General features: G+C 36.3%; 1 protein-coding gene and 1 long non-coding RNA gene across 3 annotated transcripts; one reads left to right on the top strand and one right to left on the bottom strand.

Annotated features, from left to right (window-relative positions):
• AGO10 (Stabilizer of iron transporter SufD / Polynucleotidyl transferase) lies at positions 1 to 8,529 on the top strand. Of its 2 annotated transcripts, none has more exons than XM_008226002.3 (22): positions 1 to 384; positions 1,370 to 2,011; positions 2,312 to 2,520; positions 2,765 to 2,914; positions 3,006 to 3,139; positions 3,253 to 3,362; positions 3,449 to 3,555; positions 3,813 to 3,951; positions 4,058 to 4,174; positions 4,394 to 4,501; positions 4,623 to 4,694; positions 4,942 to 5,064; positions 5,165 to 5,324; positions 5,458 to 5,579; positions 5,954 to 6,091; positions 6,174 to 6,316; positions 6,542 to 6,604; positions 6,802 to 6,865; positions 6,949 to 7,084; positions 7,181 to 7,254; positions 7,735 to 7,861; positions 8,033 to 8,529. In XM_008226002.3, the coding sequence occupies exons 2-22, from the start codon at positions 1,517 to 1,519 to the stop codon at positions 8,212 to 8,214; spliced, it is 2,973 nt and encodes a 990-aa protein (XP_008224224.1). In that variant the 5' UTR covers positions 1 to 384; positions 1,370 to 1,516; the 3' UTR covers positions 8,215 to 8,529. The 2 variants fall into 2 exon arrangements, with proteins under 2 accessions (XP_008224224.1, XP_016647825.1); XM_016792339.2 differs by lacking the exon at positions 1 to 384 and adding an exon at positions 678 to 894.
• Positions 8,530 to 10,423: 1,894 nt separating this feature from the next.
• LOC107880440 (uncharacterized) lies at positions 10,424 to 12,344 on the bottom strand. Its single transcript, XR_001677293.2, has 2 exons — positions 12,029 to 12,344; positions 10,424 to 11,908 (listed from the first exon to the last, which is right to left on the bottom strand). It is a non-coding gene; the product is annotated as an uncharacterized LOC107880440 (long non-coding RNA).
• Positions 12,345 to 18,838: the final 6,494 nt, after the last annotated feature.

Here is an 18,838-nt window from a genome sequence, read left to right as displayed (position 1 = left end):
AGCCTTTTACACGTGATAAAGAAAACACCAAAAGCACTTGCATGCGTGTATAAAGATTCATCATCATCCTCATCACTCCCCTCTCTCTCTCTCTCTCTCTCTCTCTCTCTATCTAAATCTGAATCTTCACACAACCCTTCTTTTAAATCTCCCCCCTTTTGGTACCCTTTTAATCACTTCACGTTCTTTGGCAGCTACAACTTTAAAGCCTCCAGTTTTTATTTTTGTTTTCGAAGATCACTGCTTTGATTTGTTTGTTGAGAGAGTGACTCAGTGAGTTCTTAACTGCTTGCTAGCTCTCATCAGTTATTGTTCTGCGAAAAGAGGGGTGCTTCCTAGCTAGTCCATAGTTGCTGCTGCTCAGTTTAAATGGCTGGTTGGTTGGTGAGTGAAGTTTTGAGCCTTGTTTCTTTTGGCCTCTCTTGGACTTCGTGGTATTTAATACACTTTCTTTCTCCGTGGCATTAATTTTGGGTATCCTTCGGATGGTGATTTTACTGCCCTTTTCAATGTTTATTCCTTCTCTTTGGATATGTTCTTGATTTTTGTTTTCTTCTGAGTGTTTTTATTCTGCCTTCCTTTGCAGTCATAAGGTTCTCAAATCTGTCTACACAAATTAAATTATTATTATATTTCATTTGAGATATAAATGTTTTTTCCTATGTTTTTATCTGCTTGGGCCTATTCATTCTTATGTGATATTTTATCAAAATTTCAGTTTTGGGTACCAGACAGGCTCAAGACACTGGTTTTGTCTACTGGGTATTTCCAGTTTTCGAGTTTCTGTTCACTTATTTACTATAATATTGTTATTGACATTGTCTAAACGATTCATGGGCATTGGGCTGCTTATGGAAGCATCTAGACTGGAGGAGAGGAAGACTTGGGTTTTGGGTGATAGTCTGTTTTGTCTCTGCATTTATGATTTTTCTTTCTGTTTGGGATTTCGTGTTGTATGATTCTTCTTGGCAGGTCTTTGAGATTGTTTATTTAATTTGTTCTTTTTCTTCTTCTTCTTTACTGAATGGCTCTGCAAATTACAAGTCAGAGGAAACTGTAGCTCTTTCTGGATTTTGGTATTCAGTTTTGTATGTATATGTAATGTATTTTTTTAAGCGGTCAATCTGCTGAAACAGAGGTGAATAGTTGAACTTTCTGTTTTTGCAAAGGAATAGTAATGCTTGTCATAATCTTCAACAAAAAAGCAAAGGCTGGGCATTTATTTACCCTTACTTTTTTACTTTGCGTATGAGACTGATGAAATTGAAATCTCATTTTAATTTCCATTTATTCACCGTTTTAGAATTTTTCTGGGTTCCCTTTTAAGCTGACATGCAATTTTTCTCTATTTGTTTTTGGGTTTTTCCAGGGGAATTAGTCTTAAATCTGTGGGAGAATTTTGAGTGAAAGACAAGAAGGGAAGGAAGACATTGTGTTCCTGTGCCATCTGGTGAAGCTTTATCCTTTTGAACAAGTGCTTGTGCTTTGTATTTTCAGTTTCTGTTAGCAAAGCAACATGCCTATAAGAAAAATGAAAGAGAGCTCAGAGCAACACCTTGTGATCAAAACCCATTTACAGAACCCGGTGAACCCAGTTCAGAAGCAACCTAAGACTGCCCAAAATGGCAAAGGTCCACCGCCTCAAGAACCTCACAACCCCAAAACCCATAACCAAATTTCACCTCCAACAAAAAACAGAGGAAGAAGAAGGGGTAGAGGTGGTCGGAAATCTGATCAAGGCGATGTTTGTATGCGACCGAGTTCACGGCACTGCACTGTGGCTCATATTCCTGCCTCACCAAGCTTTGCTAGTCCTCCTGTAGCTAGTACTCCAAATGGGTATGTGGAAAATGGTGGCAACTCGTGTTCGATGGAGATGGGCTTTCCTACTTCGAGCAAGTCTTTGAGTTTTGCTCGTAGGCCTGGTTTTGGACAAGTTGGGATAAAGTGTATTGTAAAGGCCAACCATTTCTTTGCAGAATTACCAGAGAAGGACTTGAACCATTATGATGTAAGCTCCTTTTCTTTGATGGGTTATTTTCACAAAAAACCTCTATAATAATGTGCTGTACTAAAAATTGAATTGGTGTTTCCGTTCTGTCATAATATTTGGGCCCCTTAATCTGACATTCATTATGTTGATGGTGTTGTTTATTTTCGCATTTCTGTTCAATTGCAGAAGAAATTGAAAGAAGCACTGTTTTCATCCTGTCCTTTTCTTCGAATAGCATTTATGATATTTGAATTTGGCCTTCAATTTTGTTCTAAATGTTTTTTTGCCTTTTCACCATCAGTGATCTGACTCTTGCAGGTTTGTATAACTCCCGAAGTTGCATCAAGAAGTGTGAACAGAGCCATCATGGCTGAACTGGTGAGATTGTACAAAGAATCTGACTTAGGAATGAGACTGCCTGCTTATGATGGTAGAAAGAGTCTGTACACTGCTGGTGAGCTGCCCTTTGCTTGGAAGGAGTTCAACATTAAGCTTGTTGATGAACCGGATGGAATCAATGGCCGAAAGTAAGGACATTGCCTCCCTTTTCCTTCTGTTTCACGCCATGCCTCATTTTCCCCTCTATGCTTTTATCTAAAGACTCAATTGGATTATAATAATATCTAACATGAATGAATGAGAGACAATGAAGTCAAAGAAATTTATTTTGTTCTATTTTCTATAGCGCTTCGAATACATGACGAGTAATTGGATTTTATCATTATAATGTCCAAATAATTAATTTTAGATTACCTGTATATAATATTTCAGAAGAGAAAGAGACTATAAAGTGGTGATTAAATTTGTTGCACGAGCAAACATGCATCATCTGGGACAGTTTCTGGCCGGTAAGTGTGCTGATGCTCCCCAGGAAGCGCTCCAAATTCTTGACATTGTATTAAGAGAGCTCTCAAATAAAAGGTATAATTTATTACAGAATTTGTGACTGCTACGTTCTACTTCAGATTGAATTTATTTATTATTTTTCTCACCAAGTCTTCATTTGGTGAAGGTACTGCCCCATTGGGAGATCCTTCTTTTCACCTGATATCAGAACACCACAACGGCTTGGTGAGGGGTTGGAGTCGTGGTGCGGATTTTATCAAAGTATAAGGCCTACTCAAATGGGTCTTTCCCTCAATATTGGTAAGTAATTTGAAGTTACTTGAATTTTTGAAAGGAAATTACTCATGTTGTTTCAAATGATTGTCTCAAATGATCTCTCTCATGTTTTATTCCTCTATTTTCATCATTTGTAGATATGGCTTCAGCTGCATTTATTGAGCCTCTCCCTGTAATAGAGTTTGTTGCCCAGCTTCTAGGCAAAGATGTATTATCTAGGACATTGTCTGATTCCGACCGTGTAAAGGTACTTCATACTTAATTATTTGCTGATGTGTTTTTCTCTCATACCATATGATTTAATCTAAAATGTCACTTTTAAATGTTGGCCAGATTAAAAAGGCTCTTAGAGGAGTGAAAGTTGAAGTTACACACAGAGGGAGTGTTCGAAGAAAGTATCGAGTGTCAGGATTGACATCTCAACCTACAAGAGAACTTGTGTAAGTTTGAAGCAGCTCTAGCTTAAATTTTGCTGTCAGGTCTAGTGGTTATTGTTCTTGTACTCAATCTTTTTCCATTTTCCTCTGAACTCTTTCCCTCTCTAAGCGTTCTCTCTCTCTCTCTTCTCTCTCTCTCTCTCTCTCCCTTTTCCTTGATAGGATGCAAAGCCAGAAAATAATGTAGAATCCTTTTTTTTTCATAGCATTCTTGATCGAATTGTGCTAGTGTTCTATTTGCTGACACTATCTTTGTTCAGGTTTCCTGTTGATGAGAACTTGACCATGAAGTCAGTAATTGAATACTTCCAGGAGATGTATGGATTCACCATTCAACAAGGGCACCTTCCTTGCCTTCAAGTTGGAAATCAGAAGAAGGCAAATTACTTACCCATGGAGGTCAGTAATGGTCACTAAAAAAAATCTCATCTTCCCAGTGATTATTTACTTGCAATTTCCTTTCCAAATTTCTTATGGGGGATTTACACACTTTACAATTCTGCAGGCCTGCAAAATTGTTGAGGGGCAACGATATACAAAAAGGTTGAATGAGAAGCAAATTACCGCTCTGTTAAAAGTTACATGTCAAAGACCTAGGGATCGTGAAAATGACATCCTGCAGGTAAGTCTTTTAAAGATTTAGGTAATCACTCATATTTCTGGAGCCTACGTGCAGGCTGTTAAGAGAAAAAATCGAACACCATAAACCAAATATACGTGTAGTTATGTTTATATTAAATAATGTAATTTGATGATTTCTGTTAAAACTATGTTACCCTGTTGGTCATGATTATGCTCGTAGAAATTTTAATTTATCCTTTTGACATTAAAACACAAACAGACTGTTCAACACAATGCGTATGACCAAGACCCTTATGCGAAGGAGTTTGGAATCAAAATCAGTGAAAAGCTAGCTTCAGTTGAGGCTCGAATTCTTCCTGCCCCTTGGGTATGCTGCCCCTCTTCATACAACTTTTTGTTAAATGTTTTAATTCAGAAAATATTCTCATTGTTGTTATAAAGAAAAAAAAGAATATATGTTGACCATCTCATGGCACCCTTACCTGCAGCTGAAATATCATGAAACTGGGAAAGAAAAGAATTGTTTGCCTCAAGTTGGTCAGTGGAATATGATGAACAAGGTACCACACTTATCTACTGCAGTCACTTCTTTATATTTGTTAATATTTTGCTAGGCTACCTTTAGGCTTTTCTGAATGTAATGACTCTGTTTTTGTATGAAAACCTTTATGTTACAATCCAGACTACTGTGCTTAAGAGTTTTCATTTCATAATTTCCTCCAGTATCTTTTTAGGGATTGTACGGTTTTATCAGTCATAATCTCTTCCTTACATGGTTCCTACTACTGATTTTTTGGTTTGATGCAGAAAATGATTAATGGAATGACTGTCAGCCGGTGGGCTTGTATTAATTTTTCACGGAGTGTGCAAGAGAGTGTCGCGCGTGGGTTTTGTAATGAACTTGCTCAAATGTGTCAAGTATCTGGAATGGTATTTTTCTTTTTTCCTAATGCAAATGTTTTCTATTTTGTCATATCTGCATGTTTTTAGATCAAACATTTGGGTTATAAATATGTTTTTTGTTTTGTAGGAATTTAATCCAGAACCTGTAATTCCAATCTACAATGCCAGGCCTGAGCAAGTAGAGAAAGCTTTGAAGCATGTTTATCATGCATCCATGAACAAAACTAAAGGAAAAGATTTAGAGCTCCTACTAGCCATTTTGCCTGACAACAATGGGTCCCTGTATGGTATGCCATTATGCTGGTGCTTACACTTAGTATAGTTTATTAACCTTTGGCTTGATATGCTCAAAGGTGACCTTTAAACTTAAGACTAGATCTGGAATTGCATATTCAATTGTAACATGATTCTGCTATTTAGGTGATATCAAGCGAATATGCGAAACAGATCTTGGTTTAATATCACAATGCTGTCTCACGAAGCATGTTTTCAAGATCAGCAAACAGTACTTGGCTAATGTGTCCCTGAAGATAAATGTGAAGGTTTGTTCAATTTCACAATATTATGAATACATGATGCTACAAAATTTCAAGTTCATTTCACTCGTCATGTATTAACTATGAGAGGTGATTTGACAACAATCAGTTTACACGTGGAAAATTCCTGGACTATATGCGACTCCATTAAGCATGAATGAGCTGATTTTTATGGCATATGACTTGAGACAAAGTCACTAGTTTGAGAATTACAGCATACTGTTTCGTTATTTATATTTTCTTATTTCATATATATGGTAAAAATAATTGCCTCTTGTGGAGTCATTGTAAACCTTTTCTATTTATTTCGAATGGAAATTATCATTTTTGTCCCAATAATGACTGAATCCTGATGCGTTTTGGATCCATCCATTGTGCAGATGGGCGGCAGAAATACTGTTCTTTTGGATGCTATAAGCTGCAGGATACCTTTAGTCAGTGATATACCAACCATAATCTTTGGAGCAGATGTGACTCACCCTGAGAATGGAGAAGATTCCAGCCCCTCAATCGCTGCCGTAAAGGCCTTTACTACCTGGAACTTCTTTCTGCAATATATGCTGAAACCTTTGTTGCTAATGAATGTTTGTACTTATGCAGGTAGTAGCTTCCCAGGACTGGCCTGAAGTGACCAAATATGCCGGATTAGTCTGCGCTCAAGCTCACAGACAAGAACTCATACAAGATTTGTATAAAACATGGCAGGACCCTGTTCGTGGCACAGTCAGTGGTGGCATGATCAGGTATGTGAACTCTACAATCACTTCTTCTCTCAATCTAGTCTACATCATTTTTGCCCTCTTACTTGCTTGTAGCATCCATGGCTTGCCCACCACTCTTGTGAACCCATTTTGTTCCTTGGATCTTCTGCTTGCACACAATGCAACTCCATGCTGGAAGTTGTTGCATTTTACTCTTTTTTGAAGGTGTTAATATTCGATCTCAATATCATGTTCTCTTTTGTCCAGGGATCTTCTGGTTTCGTTTAGGAAAGCAACAGGGCAGAAGCCATTAAGGATTATATTTTACAGGTAAAATGTCTTGTATACCTATTGCTGGTGTATGCATGACTTAATTTGACATTGGTACTTCATGTTGTTAACAAACACTCAGATTACCCTTGATCTAGCTTCTTTCGTGACAACTCCTGATGTGAGATATATGGATCTGTTTCCCCCCTTATTTTGTGGTGATTTTTTCTTATTTTAATGGCAAATATTCTGAGCAGGGACGGTGTAAGTGAAGGGCAATTTTATCAAGTCCTACTTTATGAGCTAGATGCAATCCGGAAGGTGAGAAGTGATTATCACTAGTATCAGATTATTGGAGATAGAAGTGGAAATTTCTGTTGCATTGATAAGTAATCTCCATACAGGCATGTGCTTCGCTGGAACCAAACTATCAACCGCCAGTGACTTTCATTGTGGTGCAAAAACGGCACCACACACGATTATTTGCTAATAACCATAGGGACAGAAGCAGCATAGACAAGAGTGGGAACATATTGCCTGGTAAAGTTCAATTATCATGAAAACTTTTGTCTCTCATGCTGTACTGACTTGTACTGATACTGAGAGTTCCGTGCTCTATGTGTTTATTATTTTCAGGCACCGTGGTTGATACTAAGATTTGTCATCCGACAGAGTTTGATTTTTATCTCTGCAGTCACGCTGGTATTCAGGTACCAAATTGTATTCATCTTTTTACAAACATATAAATGCATCTCACTGAAACCATTTTCCATGAAGTCTAAAACAATCATGTTTCAAAAATTCACTTTTGCGATCAAGTGAGGCATGCAATGGGTGAGAATAAGATTCTACAGTTTGATCTATGGGCAAGCCCAACAACTCATTAGAAGGTTCTTTCTAAAGAGTGATTGGGGCATAGAATTTCTAATAGATCCTAAATTTTATATAATACTTTTAGTCCTACCTTGGGAAAGTTCGTTCTCTTTTCTCTGGGCATAGCTTTTGCTTCATAGCTGTGGGTAAAGAGGAAGGTTTTGAGAATGATGATATCTTAATTTCTAATAAGATATGGTTGTACCCATATAGTCATCTTATAAACAAAGATTAATTGCATATCTTTTCTTTTGCTAATCGTTATATTCTTAAAATCTTTGAAGGTTGAATGTATAAATATTTATCTCATATGGCAGGGGACAAGTCGTCCGGCTCACTACCATGTTCTTTGGGATGAGAATAATTTTACTGCTGATGGAATCCAGTCATTGACAAACAACCTTTGTTACACATATGCAAGGTGCACACGCTCCGTCTCTGTTGGTAAGCCAGTCTTCTACCCTTGTTATGTTGCTGAATAATTTTTTGCTGCGAACAATCATTACTCCAGAGAATGCAAAGCCATGACAGACTAGGATTCTAGCTGCAAAAAGTTCAACTATGTGCTTTAAAAGTTGTAGTTAGATTGACCAAATTCTGTGGCTCCTTTTGCAGTACCTCCAGCATATTATGCACATTTGGCTGCTTTCCGTGCTCGATTCTATATGGAGCCAGATATGCAGGAGAATGGCTCTACTGGTCATACTGCTAAGGGTACACGGGCTGCAGGAGAGACTGGGGTCCGGCCATTGCCAGCCTTGAAGGAGAATGTAAAGAGAGTAATGTTTTACTGTTAGAAGTAGAAGAGGATTGATGGTTTGGTTGCCGAAACGAGCTAGCCATAAACGATGTTGCAATCATAAGATCGTTCACTGTTAGATTCGTTCTTCGTATATGGACCATTCATGCATGGTTCAAGGTCTTCCAGTTTAACCTAGCAGGAAAGAAGGGGTATTTCAACTTAGATCAGTGGTTATAGCGTTAGAGTTCTTTGATCATAGGTAGCAGGTCCTTGTTCTCTTGCAGTGTAGACCCCCATTATGGGAAAGTTTATCAGTTCTAGCCTCTGTAAAGAAATGTTAATTAATCAATCAAATTTATATGTAGGAAAATTATGCTCAAGTCTTCAAAGATACTTCGCAAAACTACCAGTCTTGGCAGTTTTGCTGGAGAAGTATCTCAGAATGAATGAGAAGAATTGCAAGTTATTAACTGCGATTCCTTCTGCAATTTACCAGTTACTCGGCAATAAAATGCTATCGCGACCAAACAATCTGAACTAGGAGGATTTGAAAGGCATTATGGCATTAAGATTTCCAAGGTTTAGCCAAGGCTTAGCTCAGGACCCCACTACTCGTATTTGGTTTGGTATTGCTACGCACATGACTTCGAGAGTCATGATGATATTACTGAGGAACGCCTTTATCAGAATATTTTTGCTTCTCATTTCGGGCAATTGGCAATAAATCTCAGAATGAATGAGAAGAATTGCAAGTTATTAACTGCGATTCCTTCTGCAATTTACCAGTTACTCAGCAATAAATTGCTATCACGACCAAACAATCTGAGCTCGTAAGGGCAGCCAAAACTACGAGAGTAACTTACCTACACTGGTTAAACCAAAAAAATAACTTATTGCCTACACTAGGATGTTGTCGACATCCTGAGTTAATCATGCACTATCATACGTTTTAACTTTTTGAAAATGCACTATCATTCGTTTTAATTTTTTTATATAACAGTGCGTGAGTGGTTTGAGATACTGTTACATTGGCATCCCGATAGAAGTAATCCAAAACTACAACTATTGAAAATTACAGCAGTGATAATTAAAGTGGTAGTTAGTGTGGTTGAAGATGGGTTGTCACTTGTCAATCATAATCTGCAGGGGTAAAGTGCTAGCATAATTGATAGTTGACATGGTAAATGTGGTTGTTTGTTGCTACTGGATGAAATGGACAAATGCAGTATCATTCTTTTAATGGGAAGGACTAGTCATCACGCCTGGTTCTTTTACTCAATTTATATTTGATTTCCAGTACAAACAAATTCCCAAATACATGTCATGAAGGATGTTACTTGTTTGATAATAGTGGATGAAATGCAAATTCTCACTTTGAAATTAAATTTTCTTATTTTAAAATCAGTCATTATACCTTGCATTATTTCTTTTATTGTGTCAGGTATACATCAGTGGTGGTTCAAGTATTTTTGTACATCCAGTCATCTTTTTGTCTTTTGTTGCTCTCACAAGACTCATCCAACAACTAGTGTAGAGATTTGGGTATCTTCTCCACTTATAATTCTGGTTATGATGCTACCACCTTTTTTCCATTTCCAGCATTTACTTCTTCTTCTGGTAATTAACTCAGCAGAGACATTTTAACTTTTGGTTGAAAAGTTTTTACAAGATAATTAACTAGTGTTAATAGTTTCAGTTTATGTATTTATACATATCATTTCCCTTTCATATGACATTAATTTGTCCATCTTAAAATCACATTCATAAATTCCTTGAACATTCAAAATGCAGATCAAAGTTAGAAATCAAGAAACCTTATGAAATCTCTTCAACTTAATCAGAAGACTGTATCAACACTATCATATCCCATTAATCTAAAGTGAACTTAGGTTCGAACCCTCAATGGCACCATGGTACATGCGTATGTGAGAAACCCCCCTCCCTTATCGCTTGTATTAAAAAAGACTAATATATATAAGGATTAATCATCGACCTGTGCTAAGCTTCTTAATGTTGGAGAAACCTTGCCCTCTGGATCATTTTTTACTCAGAATGCAACTAAGAAGGCGTTGCTACCAATGGTGGCTCAAGTGCTTGCAGCATCTACATATTTGGTATGTGACAAATTCAACCTAGTTAATCACCCATCTGATTATTTCCCTTCTCATGAATGATAATTGACATATGAAAAACTGTGGAAAGAGTTGGGAGAATCAAACAAAGTGACGTTTTAGATTATTTATTTTCTCAGGGAAACTGAAAACTCTTTGGAATCTTTTCCATTTATGCATTCTATCAAAAGAGAGGGCCCAAAGTCCAACAACCAACATACAGAGACTCTTCAGAGAGAGAGAGAGAGAGAGAGATGGTAAATTACATTTATACTATGAAACTTGGAAACTATTGAAGGGTTTCACATGGGGATCACAGTTGAGAAATTACATCATCAATTGCTATCACATTGCACACTTAGGAAACAGACACAGCCAATCTCACAGATTATTTCTACTGAGAATCCAAATTTGCCAGAATTGATCTGTGTCTCGTCTGCATATGATATGAAGTGATCAAAATATATATATATATTATATATTTGTCCTTTTGAAGCCTGAAGGTGGTACTTCAAGCCATATGGCTTCATATTCTATTCTCAATTTGAGAAGGTGAGCATTTAAATGACTGCCTGTACTGTACTTATCTGGTCCAATATTATTGTCAGAATACAAATAACTTGTCTCATTATCCCCCAACTGCCACAGAATTAATACACAGAGAGCAAATTAAAATCATGGTTTCATTTCAACACTCAATTTCAGATGTCTTCTACATTCAATTTCAGATGGTATACATATTTTTCAGACCAAAAAAGATGGTATATATTTAATTTATAGAGAGGAAATAAGAACTTGAAACAATATATACTAGAAATGTAAAGCAAGTATGTTTGTGCCATCATAACCCTATAAGCTGAAAAGGAAGATATATATTGTAACATGCAACGAGCTCAGAAAACCAGATCCTTAAGAAATATTATTTATTTTTATGTATTTTTGGTTAATAAATAAAGAATCTTCAAATGGTCCAAATTCATTACTCCCATTCTCAATTAAAGTCTTCCCATATCTCACAAGCAGTTTCATCACCTTAGAAAGAAGTTCTGAGAAATAAAATTGGACCCAATCTCATGAAATATGTCAATATTAAGTGTAAATTATATGCACATAATTTAAGACCATATGTTAATTATATAGTTGAATGACATTAAATTTATACAAATAAAAAAGCCCTCAGAAAGTTGTTTTTCCTGCAACATCCCGTGAAAACACACTGGTAATAGTCCACCTCACTGCCCCATCTCTCTCTCTCTAGAAAAATTATGATTCTATTCCATACCCTAGCCAATGTAATAACCTAGCTAGGGCTTAATCCCCAGTCAATAACATGGATGAAATTTAGGAACCTCCAACTCAGATAAAAATTTCAGGCAAGCACATCGAATTTCAGACCGTGAATGGAAAACCTTAAATTCATGGTAAAATCATGAACACATATATGCATACATACATATGAAATCTTGATGCAGGCCGTATGACTAATAATCAAAAAGAGTACGGCAGGTTTGCTCGGTAGCCGTGGCTCAATGCCCGAAGTGCCAGATGAGGATCTTGAAATCATCGAACTGCGTGGAAACACACAGTTTCTGTCATTCAAAACCCTAACAACCCCAAACAGCTGACATTTCCGAGCAGCTTTCCCACAAAAAATAAAAAATAAACATTAGCTGAATTAATCAATACACCAATTAACACCACAACAAAAACCGACATACATACCGTCGACTTATTGAGAAACTGAAGATCGTGACATACCTTTTATCTAGGGATTGCAAAGGTTTATGTGGGAATTAGGGTTTGATCTCATGCTACCAATAACAGGTGAAACTGCCACATGATCTGATCTTCCCTAACCAAAATAGGGAGGTTAAGATCATGCTGGCAGCTTCAACTGCTACAAATGCATGATAAGAAAATATGTACAATACTCATGATCCTTCCTTTGAGCAGGACTAGAGAGATTTTGAAAGATTTTGAGAGAGAGAGAAGGGGGGCCTTTAATTTGCTAGGCAGTGAGCTAGGGTTTGATGGAAAAGAAAGAAGATGAGAGGAGGGTATAAATAGAGGCAGAAGGTAGAATTATCATTTTATTAAGAATTAGATGGAATATTGAAAAGCCGAAAAAACTTAATAATAAAAAACAAAATTGAAAGATGTAAAGGGAGGGAGGATGGTGGTCCCAATTGTGTGATGTTTGCATATTGAATATTATCACGCCAAGACTACCCCCCATGCAGTTTGCTGCAGACAGATTAGTGAGTGTTTCCTTATATGTGTGCATTTACATTAATATGACTTTTAGGTTGGGGCCTCAGGCATGTGGGGGACCCTAAATTCACATCTCTATCTCTCTCTCTCACAAGCAGCAGCAGCTGCAACAACAACAAAGGAAAGCATCAAACCATGAGAACCAAAGGAAAAAAGAAAGAAAGGAGAGATGAGTGTGTTTGTTTGTTCAAATTTTGGGACCATTTTGCATGGTTATCTTACAATTACATAGATATTACATAGTGTTTCACACATAAAGATGAAAGAAGAAAGCATCTCAACCCAAGAAAATGATCTCTTATTACGTCTCTCTCTCGCTCTCTCTCCAATGTGCATTCAATATTTCCATTCCATTCAAGCATCTTTTTTCTTAATCCATTGATAATAGCCTTCCTTTGCAAAAATTTCCATTTCTTGAATTTTTGGTAGCTGTGTGCATCTGATTGATGCCAGCTGCACTATACTAGTTATTGGAAACATTTGATACCCTTCAAAATAAAGAAAGAAAGAAAATATATATATCATTAAGAAAAAAAAAAGAAAAAAAAAGAAAAAGAAATCTGATGACGACATTTGGGAAAATGACTACTTGTTTGTTATATATATATAAAGTTATTGTTGTTTAAAATTTAAAAATGTCGTCCCTTTTGTTTTTTAAACACTAGGTGTGATGATGAATCCAATATATGCAACCACACCACACCCTTCGCAATAAAGCTTATGAATAGCACAAGTTAGGTTTTTTTTTTTCTTTCTTTCTTTCCCTTTTTGGGGTACATAGGAGGCCGAAGCTAGCCAAACCAAAACACTCAAACTACAAGGGAATTGATAGACCTTGTCCTAGCCAAACCTGGGACATCATTAGACCAAGGTGCCTAACAAGGCGAGAGCATAAGTCCTTAATTACAAGACTGAATAAGGCTAAAAAGATCGAGGATGCTCATTTCAATTTTTTATTATTATTTAAGAACCCATATTTCATTTTCTTGTTAATTAACTAATTAAACAAGCATAATATATATACACAGGCTGGAATATATTCCTTGGTTTTTATATATGTATATATATACTGTGACTCTAATTACTGAATATTTCAAAATTCCTAGTATACTGTATATATAAGGTCGTCCACTCCTAACTGGTACCTAACATATTCTCCACATTCACAGGGCCACTGATACAGTATGCAATGTGTGTTGTTGCAACTTTGAGGGGAGAGAGTATCAAGCCCTTACATGAATCCCCGTTGCCTAGCTAGTATAATCTTCTTACCTTGATTTCACATAACTTATTGGTTTTCATTGGGGGTGGAACTAGCTTTTGTTGAGAGTGTATATAATCCCAAGTTGGGATTTTGAAGTCGAGCCTCAACTCTTGGGCCGCTTGACTTTAAAGTTTATGCTCTAATTTCTAGCATAATATACTCCATGCCACTCAATATAAATTGTTCGCGTGGTTAGTTTCAGGGACGAATCTAGCTATTGGGCTGTATGGGTTATAGCCCATGCCTCTTTTTTAGTTGTCAATATCCATGTAGTCTCTCTCTCTCTCTCTCTCTCTATCCCATGCATTAAAAAAATCAATACCCATGTTCTCTCTTTTTCTTATTTTCTTCATTTCTCTCTATCTTCTTCCTATTTCTTTTTGTTTTTCCGCATTTCTCTTTTTGTTTTTCCTTTTTTTCTCCATTTTTTTATTCTATGTATCTCTTTTTTCTCTCACACGTGTTGTAAAGTCCAACTTGGTGTGATATGGCCCTCACTACTGAAATTTCTTGCGTACATAAAGTAAATTTAGCCCACAGAGTTTTAAAATCTTGGATTCGTCCCTGGTTTCAATCACTCAGTGCAACATGCAATTGATCATGTTCTTAATTAGCATGACACGATCGTACTGGAGTAAGATAAGTGAGCAACATGCATTTTGACATATTGTGCTTATCCAAATAAATTAGATAGATATATTAATTGTTTGAAAAAAAATGAAGAAGAAAAATATATAATAACATCATCATCATTATATTGAAATTCGAAATACAATCGTTATTGACAATAAAGTGAGCATTACTGCATCCTTATGTTAATTCTGACTAAAAATACCATAGATTTGTGTTGTTACCATCTTAGAAGTAATGAGAAAGAAAATAGGGAGAAACTCTCAAATAAATTTTTTTTTAATTAAAGAGAAACTTCTTCAGATAAACTGCAATATTACAATTAAAGACATAAACATGACATCTAAAATACTAATTCCAAGTCCTCTTTCTCCCAAAAATTTTCACTTTGAGGGGAGAGGAAGCCATTGTTCTTCCTCTCCTCTTCACTCATCTCTTCCTCCCCTCTCGCCTTCTCTCTTCCTCCCTTCTCCTCTCTTTCCCCATTTTCATAGATGGAAGGTTTCCCCCATTTGTTTTCGTTTTGTTATGATTTTCCTCCACCCATCATAGGCGGTTGCGTTATGACATCGGATCTCCACCACCATCCTTTTTGCAGTTTCTTTATGTTTAGAATTATCGCAGAGACCCTTTGAGTCTATGTAGTTTTCACCTATCCTTTTGTGAGAGTTTTCCACCTCTCTTTTGTGATAGTTTTATTTGTATTGTTATTGCTTAGGTTTTTTCAAGCTTTATTTTATTTGATTGTTTTAAGTTTGCAATCTTAGTTAGGATGCCTATGCCAGAGTTTTTTCGATCATGCGTGATCGTTAGTGTAGGCATACCATATTGTCTTAATTTTGATGTTAGATTGCTCCGTTATTGTAATGGCCCTTTGTGGCTATTTTGTATTAGCTCTTTATGGCTACTTTGTTTTGGCCCTTTGTAGCTAGTGGCTCTTTTAATTGAATTATGAATGCAATCCCATAATTTCTTAAAAAAAGAAAAAGAAAAAAGAATAATGTTATTCTTACCACATTCTCATACCACCTTATACAGCAAATGAGGTGTACAACTACATCAATTAAAAAGTATCAATAAATCATAAAATAAAAGAAAATGTTAAATTAGTTTTAATTGATGTAGTTGTACACATCATCTGCCACATAAGGTGGTATGAGAATGTAGTATACAAATGTGGTGAAAGTATTAAAAAAAAAAAAAAAAACCAATCCCAAGAGTGCAACAAACTACAATGCTAAAACCAAAACTAAAGTGGACAAAAACTACACTAAAACTCTCAAATAATACTTTGACTATAGAATGGTTCTCAAAAAGACCCATTATAGCGATATCATTTTGATATGAAGTCAAGACTGTTGATATTTTAGATATTGTCTCATTATATTGATAAAAAATAGCCCAACATTAAAATATTAAACACTCCTTGTCTTGTGTATCCAAATCTTAGAAAGAGAAATATCACTAGACGAAAGTGCTAGTTGATTAGTAGAATGGAATCTAGTTAATATAGTTAAATTAGCAAGAATCAATTAGGCAAATGATCAATCTGTATATGGACTACCACCAGATTTGCGGATCGAGCCAGTTTAATGAACAACGTTCAAAATTGTTTTCAAAAGGCCATGGTTGGCACTTCCATTATATATTTCTGCTTGGAATATGCTACATTAATTTTTCACTCCAAAAAGAAAAGAAAAAAGAACCTTGATTTACATGATTGGAATTTTAATGCTGATGGCAGGCATATATACGAATGCAATAATTTACACTTACCCACTCGATGGTTGGTTACCACTGTTAAAAGTTTCACTGTTGATTTTCTTAGATTTCATCATAATGTGGAATGTTTCTGGGGTGATGATGTTAGCAAGATTGTAGCATGATGCATATGCCCTTTGTACATGACTGACATCCCTAGCCAGATCCAGGCTACAAAAATTATGGTGTGCCTAGTTATTTGGTCGGCGCGAAATTAAAGAATGCAATCAATTCTTATCTAATTTTAGGGTTTTTATTCTTACAGTCAGATATTATTTGACAATACGATATTCTAAACTACTCTAATGTATGGAAAGAGAGATATTAAACTTATATACAAAGGGGCGGACACACTACCTTATAAACATATTTACTTGACATTAATATATATATAAACTTTGCGAATTGTTTGTTGGTGTAATGATGTGTGATCTAAAGCCCAAACATTGAATCATTATAAGCCTCTCCACCCTCCCCCCTTCTGAATCTGCTGCTATATTATGGTGCGGGGCCATAAGCTTAGTTGAATTCATTTTACAATGTGTAGAGGCAGGTGGTGGGAGTAATTTAGCCTAAGCCTATAAGCAACTCCTACCTACCCATTTGATGAGGTTGCTCTGAGAATGTGGTAAAATACTAGAAATATGAATTCTGCCCTTAATGGGAAACTTGAAACTTTATATGCCATTGCTAATATGGTGGTCCAATATTACTCCAACTGCTGACCAAAATGGAGCTCAAATTTTTCACTTTCACTAGCTTGTACACCAGTGTACTGCAATTACACTCCCCCCAAGTGGAAGAAAAAAACAAGTAAAAGAGAACAAAAACAGTAAAAGTAATATGTACAAAGTAACAAAACCCACGAATTCAGGTAAAAAAACATAAAGGCAACCTTTCAATTTTCCATTACCTTAAATTGCATGCGATGTGGTTGACATTAGTTTTTGTACAATGAACATATATATCTATATAAGTGTTCCTGATGAAAATAGGTACTTTAAATCAGAACGTGGGTTAGAGATGATGGATCATAAGGGTTTTGGTTGCTCATCACTAATCACATGCCCTCCTACTGCCACTGATATATACAGTACTAAACTTGAACTTGAGAGAGAGAGAGAGAGATGGATTTTATAATTTCCTTTGGGGTGTGTTCCCTAAGAGTTAAGGGCTATAAAGGGCTAGGTTATTAAGAAATCTGGTCCCTCTTTTGCAGGATGACAGGCAGAGTTGGCTGGAGAGACTAGAGACTAGAGACTAGGGTGGTCCAGGTCCTGTCCTGTTGCTAGCTCTGCTCTGGTAGTAGATATGCCTGCTGCTGGTGCCTGCCCAGTGAGCTGTGAGGCTGGCGGCAAGGAGGGAGAAGGAAGGGCAATTACATTTACTAATTGCCGTCTCGCTGTCACCTTATTTTAGAATTCAGAATTATAATTTAGAGTGGTTTATGTTTATCCAAAAGGCAACTACAACAGTGCAGTTGATGGATAAAGCAGAACACTGCATCAGCATCAGCACCAGCCCCAGCCCATTAAACATTTTAAACTAATATAATTGCTACTGTTCCAAAAGGCTGAGGGCCAAAGGGTAATATAGACTGAAAAATTAGGTTTGAACTCGAGTTCAATAGACGGACACACTGTCTTGATCAACTAATGGACGAACACACTTTCTTAGTCAACTTATCTAACCCATATTTGCTAATCCTAATTGTTTAATGTCTGTAGTTTGTATAAGCTTTTATTATGATCTGTCTCCCCCCCATGCTCATTGGCACTTTTTTCTTTTGGGAGAAGATGTTTAATTATTACTGCACTTGCTGCATGCATGTGGCACACCAAGTCAAAACACAAGACAAGTGGAACGGTGGCTTTTTATTTATATTTTTTTAACTTTTTCCTTTTAGAGATCAATTAGGAATAGCCCATGTTACTCCCACTGTTTTTCATGAAGGGGGTGGTGGTTGGTAACTATTCTAGGAACAGGCAGGCAATAACTAGCCTTTTTTTTATTTTGGGTAAATATATACATACATATATTGTTTTTTTTTTAATCTTTGCCAAAGGGCAATATGAAATTGATTAACTTTCCCACACCATGTGTATTAACAGTGTGCCTTGTAAAAAAAAATAGAAAATTCTGCTTCTTCCGGCTATCAGTTGACCATGGTGTTTGGGGAAAAGTATACTGTCTCTTGAATTATGTGAATATATATTCAATTTAACAATAATTATCTTTTATATAAAATGTTTTACTCGTTAGGAAAAAGTAGTGACTCAATAGTTTCAACCCTATTGTGGTTTAATCTTCTATATATGTATTTATTCTGTGGCCGTGATGGGATTCTCTTTTTTTTCTTTTTCTTTTTTGGGTCAAAGTCAAGAAAAGGAGGTGAGTTTTCTTATACACACCGCTAAGATGCCATAAAAAATAGATAGAACCTAAAACAACTGATCTGCAAATCAAGACTGACTAAACCCAGTTGGCTGATGAGATTGTGTCAAGTAATTTGCACTGTTGTGTTTGTCTTTTTGGGGTTGAAACCCAGGACATAGCCTGAAGCCCAAAACCAACAAAGTAGGCCCAAGCATAACGCAGTATGATAATTAACGACAAGAGACCCTTTTTATATCTAGAATATA

Source organism: Prunus mume, linkage group LG2 (genome assembly GCF_029339155.1).
Source record: "Prunus mume cultivar Tortuosa linkage group LG2, ASM2933915v1, whole genome shotgun sequence".
NCBI lineage: Eukaryota > Viridiplantae > Streptophyta > Magnoliopsida > Rosales > Rosaceae > Prunus > Prunus mume.
This window is presented reverse-complemented; position numbering and strand designations above follow the sequence as displayed.